General features: G+C 39.8%; 2 protein-coding genes across 2 annotated transcripts in view; one reads left to right on the forward strand and one right to left on the reverse strand.

The window, feature by feature from the left end:
* The first annotated feature begins 1,506 nt into the window (after positions 1-1,506).
* On the forward strand, positions 1,507-5,529 carry LOC118427759 (14-3-3 protein homolog 2-like). The gene is made up of 3 exons (XM_035837683.1): positions 1,507-1,736; positions 2,652-2,720; positions 4,345-5,529. Exons 2-3 carry the CDS (start codon positions 2,685-2,687, stop codon positions 5,026-5,028), a joined length of 720 nt encoding a protein of 239 aa, XP_035693576.1. The 5' UTR covers positions 1,507-1,736; positions 2,652-2,684; the 3' UTR covers positions 5,029-5,529.
* Positions 5,530-5,779: 250 nt separating this feature from the next.
* Positions 5,780-7,422, reverse strand: part of LOC118426892 (fragile X mental retardation syndrome-related protein 1-like) — a gene marked incomplete in the record, with an annotated part of 19,325 nt that continues 17,682 nt past the window's right edge. Inside the window, 1 exon segment of the mRNA XM_035836485.1 lies at positions 5,780-7,422.

Genomic DNA, 7,422 nt, shown 5'->3' on the forward strand with positions numbered 1-7,422 from the left:
GTTGAGACAATCGAGAAAATGTTACTTGGCGGAAATCGCGCGAATAATTGGACAGTTTGCGTTTAGTTTTGACACGTAAGTTTGACATTGGCGAGAATGATTATTTCATAATCAATATTTCTCTTCTGAGTTATTTGAGCTGTAAAACAATTGGCTTACCTGTGCAATGTTTACATGAATGAAGATCAGTGGGTTCTGCAACCATGTGTAACGTTTTGCTCTTAGGCCACAGCAAGTAAATTTTATGGATGACATCCGCGCGCTCATTAATTTTCGCCTGATTTCAGAAAAAAAAAACAAGAATTTTTTTCTTCCCTGGAGATGGTCAACATGACAAGAAAGTACCAAAATGGGACAGTATGTTGTGTTTTAGCCTAATGATTGTACTGGTAGAAGTCACACTAGCGAAGTAGCCATGTCTGTAGTTATAGAAGTGAAACCAGCTGAATAGCTGTAAAAGTGGCGCCACTATGGAAGTCATGAGTGTAGCTGGCAACTTGGTAAGTAATACCAGTCTACCACAATAGTGTCACTTTAACAACACTAGTTCACTTCTTGAATACAGGAATGAATGATTTGTTGTCAGTGCTACCATGTTTTGTCACTTAAATTCTTGTTACGATGTTTATGGTGTCTATTTTGAAAATTTAGCCATCTTTTTTTTTACCCATCTTGTTTTTTTTTCGCCCTATCTCATTATTTTTGCAGTCTGCAGAGGATGTCATCCATAAAATTTACTTGCTGTGGCCTTAGTCAATAGATCAGCATTTTCTCTATAGTGGCCACCTGTCTATAGTGGCCACATTTGTCTCATTGGACGGGAAAGAAAAGTGCTGTATTTTCTCCCGAGCAAATGTAGGTGTTTCTAGTGTTGTTTTGTATTTTTTTGCCATTTTCAGGCTAAAAATATATCGTTTCGGGTCCTGTGCCTTTGTATGAAAACCAAATGACCTGATATTTGCTATGAGGATGTGTAGAGTATGCGCCCGCGGGACTCTATTCAAACTTATAGTGTACATGACTTAAAGATTGTCAAATTCGAGATATTTTGCCATTTTTTACCAAAAATGTACATTTTGGGTTTCTTTTGCATGAAAAAGCCAACTGAGCTGAGATTTGGTATAGGGATTACTTTAACATTAGAAATGGAAAATAGGTCACATAGGCCAGTCCATCTTGCATACACAGGGGTGTACCGGAAGAGTCCATTCTTGTATGGGGGTAACTTTAAAACTAACTGTGGTGGGATGATGTTTTGGGAACTGGATTGTTACATTTGGGGCTGCTATTTGCATTCTTCGTGTCATCAGGCGACAGCCACGTTTAGGATGTGGAATCCCAGCCGTGGCTATAATTTCTTTCAAGCCATCAACCAACACGAATGTTGTGGTGCATCTTTTTTTTAATGAAGAAAGCAGTGATGTTGTCTGTATTTGCTCCATATCAAGTTGTATAGGCAAGCGACAGCATTTTTACATTTCAATGAAAACGGGGAAGAAACGATTGTGGACATTTTCGACCGAGTATTTGACAGTTTCCCCCAGATGTCGCATCCGATTGATCTAATGCAAACATCGAAAATCCTTAATGAGGTACGCCAGCCCGCGGCCGCTTGCAACACAATATTTCAACAAATGTCCACAAAACTGGTTTTACTAGCACCCCAGTGACCCTAATTATAAGGTATTCATTCGCCTGGCTACTTTGTAAATCCAGCTGGCAACAAAACTCAAAAGGTACGTTTTCGCCCAAGTTTTACATGTTATGACTAGGCCTGTTAGTGAATGTCAAATGGAAATGTATTTTTGTACCACCTTTGTTTGGTTTAGGCCACAGCAAATAAATTTTATGGATGACATCCTCTGCAGACGGCAAAAATAGTGAGATAGGGCGAAAAAAATCAAGATGGGTAAAAAAAAGGTGGATAAATTGTCCAAATATACGCACTAAACAGTAAACGTAAGAAAAATTAAAGCGACGAAACATGGTATCACAGCCTACGAGGCATTCATTTCTGTATTCAAGACGTGTACTTAAGTACTTGTGTAGTAAAGGTGACACTAGTGTGGTAGACTGGTATCACTTACCAACATGGCAACAACACTCATGGCGTCCATATTGGGCCACTTTCACAACTGTCTATTACTAAATTTTTAGTTTCACTTCTATAACTACAGTCATGGCTACCTAGGTAGTGTCACTTCTACAAGTACAACCATTAGCCTACAACACAACATATTTGCCCATATTGGTAATGTCTCGTGATGTTGGGTATATCCGAAGAATAAATTTTTTTCTCCTGAAATCAGGCGAAAATTAATGCGCCCACTGATGTCATCCATAAAATTTACTTGCTGTGGCCTAAGTTTGTAATTCAAGGCCTGGTGCTATCAGTCTTGAAGTAAAGTCGTTTACGGTAGCTCGTTTATCAATTCTAGTGTAGTACTAGGATCAGGGTGCGTGTTCTATGAATACACACATTCATAGTTTTACTAGTAATTAGGATGTAAAGTTTTACTCTATTCTGATATATTTTTATTTTGTACTTTGTATAATAGTTGTTGCCATACATTGTACTGTGTACAATTGATGTGCAATTAAGTTCATTCATTCAATCATAAATAACTGAACTGTTGTTGTTTCCAATGCAGTTGCGTATTACTGACAAGATTGAAGATAAGACAATGGCTAGCATAAGCAATTTGAAGGATCAGGCCAAGGTACGTATAGCGTTACAAACTGGTTTATTGCAAACAAAACTCATGGCAGCCTGAAAGGCTGAATTGCGAGGTTCACACAAGGGTTTAAATAGTATTACAGTACAGGTAAAAGCAATCATCTAATACATATCATGATAAAATTCCATCAAAAGTTCCAGAACAAGATGAATCTTAAAAAGACAAATACCAGCTACAGGTAGTTAAGAGTTGTTAACAGAGTTGTATAGGAGTCAGTTTGGAGTCAGGAGTCAATGTGACAGTGCTGCATTAATTATGTTTGGGGTAGTGTGTGTCGGTGTGAGTCTAAGCAAGGACATTATATCTGATATAATGTCCTTGGTCTAAGTGATTACGAGATGGCCTACAATGCTTTAGGACGGCCAGCCCAGTATTGGTAATTCTTAATCTTAAGTCTGTATTTGTAGGTGATCTGTAGGTGATCTGTATCGTAGACTTGTGTGTACATCTGTTTTGTGTGTGTGTCTGTCCTTTTATTGTTGTCGAGGCCCTGGAAGATTAACCGCATTAGGGGCTTAAGGGTATCTCAATAAAGTCAATAAGGCAATGGCCGCATGGCTTGAGCTAGCTCTGCTCAAATGGTGCATCAGACAATAATAGCAACACTGAGGATGTACGAAGGGGGTGAAGTTTGCCATCTCTGATCGTCTGTAATGAATGAATGACCTTTATTGTACATTTGTGCTCAAACAAGCTAAGTACAGGTCGTAGCGCTAGTGATTAGGTACAATTTTGATACATCGTGTACAAGAAAAAGGTATCTTATCACCTCTATATATGCTAATACATTCTAGTATGTACAAGTTCAACTTCTTCTCGCTTCTTAAAACAGTTATAAACATAAGGACAGATGGAATCGATAATGTATGTGTAATAGAGTGCAGTATGTGAATGTACACTAATGTCTAGAAGATACCAAACTTGTAAGTCACTCTCACTAAGTTCTGGGATGGTACAAGGAACACTGTGAGCAAGTACCCCAGGAGAGGCTTAATCACCGTTCCTCCGGTGGGGGAACAGGGTTCTATGGTCATAAGCACGATTCTCTGGTCACTGTACAAGGACATCACCATATTTGGGACACAGTCCTGTGGCTTTCCATTAAACCGCCCAGGATATAACTCATCATGATTAAGACATAGAAAAATGTAACTTTCACTAATAGATAAGGAAATATATAAATAGCAGAGTGGCACTTCTGTATTCAGTTCAGGGTTGAGACTGGAGTTAGGATCAGAGAGAGAGAGAGAGTGAACAAAGAAGTACCGACGTAGCACCGACTCCTCGTGTTTTCTTGGGTTTTGTGTGTACGAACTAACATCGGCAGCTAATCGCACGAACTCCATGTAAGGCGCCATAGAAACCAGCTACCACACTACCATCACCCTTACATATGGTTTATCTAATTGCATGAGAAATATGAATTTTTCCGTGGTATTCAAATATCGGAAATTAGGGAACATTTGTTGCATATTTTCAAACAGGACGTTTCTTTCGTTGTTGTATAAAGTACAGTCAACAATAAAGTGACACTCAGTCTCTATCTTGTTCAAGTTACAGTATTGGCAAATTCGTTGTTCGTTGTTCATGATTGTTATCATTCCAGGTGTGGGAACAAGCAGAGCGGTGGCAGGACATGGCGTTGTGCATGAAGGAGATGGTGGAGATTGTCCACGCGGAGCATGAGATCGGGAAGCTAGCTTCAGAGGAGAGGTACATGCTGTCCGTGGCCTATAAGAACATGGTGGGCTCCAGGAGGTCCGCCTTGCGGATCATAGCGTCCGTCGAGCAGAAGGAGGCCGACGGCTCGGAAACCCGGCAGGCGGCGAAGTGGCTACGGGAGAAGGTGGAGACCGAGATGAAGGAGATGTGCGACGAAGTCTTGGAGCTGCTCGACAAGTTCCTCATCCCCAGTGTCCACAATGCGGACAGCGAAGTCTTCTACCAAAAGATGAAGGGAGACTACTTACGGTACCTGGCGGAAATCACCGACGGCAAAGAGAAAGAGGATATTGTGAAGAAGGCCGAGGAGTCCTACAAGAAAGCGCACGAGACGGCTGTTGCCTATATGCCCCCAGTAAACCCCATTCGACTGGAAGTGGCGCTAAACTTCTCATTGTTCCACTACGAGATACGGAATAACCCCACAGAAGCGTGTCGGCTAGCGCAGGAGGCGTTCGACGACGCTCTAGCGGAGCTGGACACTATGCAAGAGGATGCGTACAAAGACAGCACCCTCATCATGGAGCTACTCCAAGGAAACGCCACACGTTGGGCGAGCGAGAATTAAGATCAAGGAGAGGACTCCCCCATATCAAGCGCATTTTCGGGTCAACTCGTCTTGAGTCAACGTCAACGTCAGCTTGTTTTGCTTTTCATACCTACTGTATTTCTTCTGTTTGGATTACGAACGTCCTTTTGACGTCTTTTTGACCTCATATTTATAAGGAGCAATGAACAATTGTGCGTTTAGTCTTTTAGCATCTTTTTCTATAATACAAAATTTTGTGGACTTTGGTGATTTTGTCAAAGTCCTAGTTTAGCGGATGTATTTTTGGATCGCTCCACTTCACATAGGTGTATAACAGGAAGAGCCCATTCTTGCACGGGGGGGGGGTCAAATTCTATTTTGGATGGCTGGTGATTAAAAATTCCATTTCTTAGCGAAGTGTTTTGGGACTCTTGGAACAGTCTATTGTTGCATGTTGCTGAAATATGCTGTATTTGCTCTCAAGCAAAAGTTGGCCTTTCTAGTTTTAATATATATATACTTCCCCATTTGTCCTGTGCTGATTTGTTGTGGGGTACAAAAAATAAACTGGTCCATTTGTGGCATGTTTGTGCATTATTTTTAAACTCTCTGAGTATGAAATAATGATATAAATGTGCCAGTCAATATCGTACCGATTGTCTTATCCAGAATATTTATGTAATATTGAATAGGGTGCCTTTAAGGATTTATTGCAAAAAAAAAAAAAAAACCAACAAAGGGAATTTGAGTCGCCTTACCTAAGAGATGACAGGACACCACAAATATGATATTTTTACTGAAGATATCGTTTTTATTCACTTAAACACTTTTCAAGATACAGAACTTCTCACTCTTTGGCAAGGCAAACAATCCATTATGATTAACTTAGATAACTCTTCCATCATACATCAAAAGTTCAACAATCCGAGAGGAGAGGAGGTGTAGAGACAAAGTACAGGGTTCCCGTTTCCTTGGCCGAGAGGCGAATCCAAACGCCCCTTCAGCTAGCTTGTTGGAAAATTGCTCAGCACTGTAGTGCAAGTGGTAGCAGCATTTTTCAATAAGGGCTCGGCCAACGGATCTGGTATCTTCTAAATGACAGTTTTGACAAGCCAGGTGTGATATTATCTACATTTCGACAAAGTGTCCTACCATGGCACCTGCACCGACAACACTGAGCACCAAGTAATATATATCCTTGTGTTGTTGTTGTTTTTTTTAGTGTTTTTTTTTTTACAAGTGGCATTTTTCTGTCCATGACTAGAGTGTATCTTAAGCCAGGATTTAAGAAGGCTATTGCCATAATTACTTGTCCATGACACAATCGCACAAGGGAACAGCCATACAGTCAACGCACACAATCATTCTACCTTAAACAGAACACATTTTTGTAACAACTCCAGTATGCAGGATACCTTACTCAAAAGTAGCCACCATCAACCAATTGTCAATGGGGAAGACCAGAAGACAAATTACACCATGCCCATGATTATAACATAATAAAGTTTGCATGCAACAAAAGTGTCCTCAAACACTTGTACATAGGAAGACTGTGCTATGGTACTGTATATTCTGTACAAGAACAAGGTCTTAGCTTCTCTCTTGTGCTTTTCAACAAGTCTCCCATTCCTAGATCATGTAATTGCAACAGAACGCCTTCTATATACATATTCGTGCGTAGGAACTGCCTGATAACTTTGTGTGTTGACTAAAAAAACTGAGATACCACCCAAAAATGTATCTTCACAAAAGGGTGCACTAATACAAGATCTACTATTACAAACATATCAATCAATAGCCAGGGCGTATGCACTGTGACTCTTCTACTTAGAGGTCCTAGATTTTTTTGTTTTTTCTTATGTGTCTAAGTCTGCCAACCAATTTATCTGTTACTACCTGTGTGGCTATTTTTGCACCAAAACCTCACCTTTAAGTTCAGTATACCAAATCATGTGCAAAGCAAGTAGTATACGGTAAAACATTACTATAATTATCATAAGCCTGAAAGTAGCTCCGTTTGCTGGTTTCTACAAAGATATAACCTTTCATATAAAATTTGGATCAAAGATATTAATATTATGCTTCTCCAGATCGAACGCTTATGGCTGTAAGATTTCAAAGGGACACACAAATTTGCATGGATACAACAAAACAAGCTTCCAGCAGCAGTTCATACAGCCCTATATGCAAACTTAAGAAAATCTAGCATGTTCCCCTACAAATCTCATGTTGCTTCAGTTCAAGAGCAATGTAATAGTTTCTTATAGATATCATAAGAGTCAACTAAAAGAAGCATTCGATGACTGATAAGGAAAAACAATCCCTTACAATGAGGTTACAGTGTTCTCTCTTTGAAAGTCTTGACTGGAAACATTTGAAGAATACTTTTTACAACTACAATGTACACATTTTGCTGGAAGTGATAAGTTTTTT

Source organism: Branchiostoma floridae, chromosome 12 (assembly GCF_000003815.2).
Source record: "Branchiostoma floridae strain S238N-H82 chromosome 12, Bfl_VNyyK, whole genome shotgun sequence".
NCBI lineage: Eukaryota > Metazoa > Chordata > Leptocardii > Amphioxiformes > Branchiostomatidae > Branchiostoma > Branchiostoma floridae.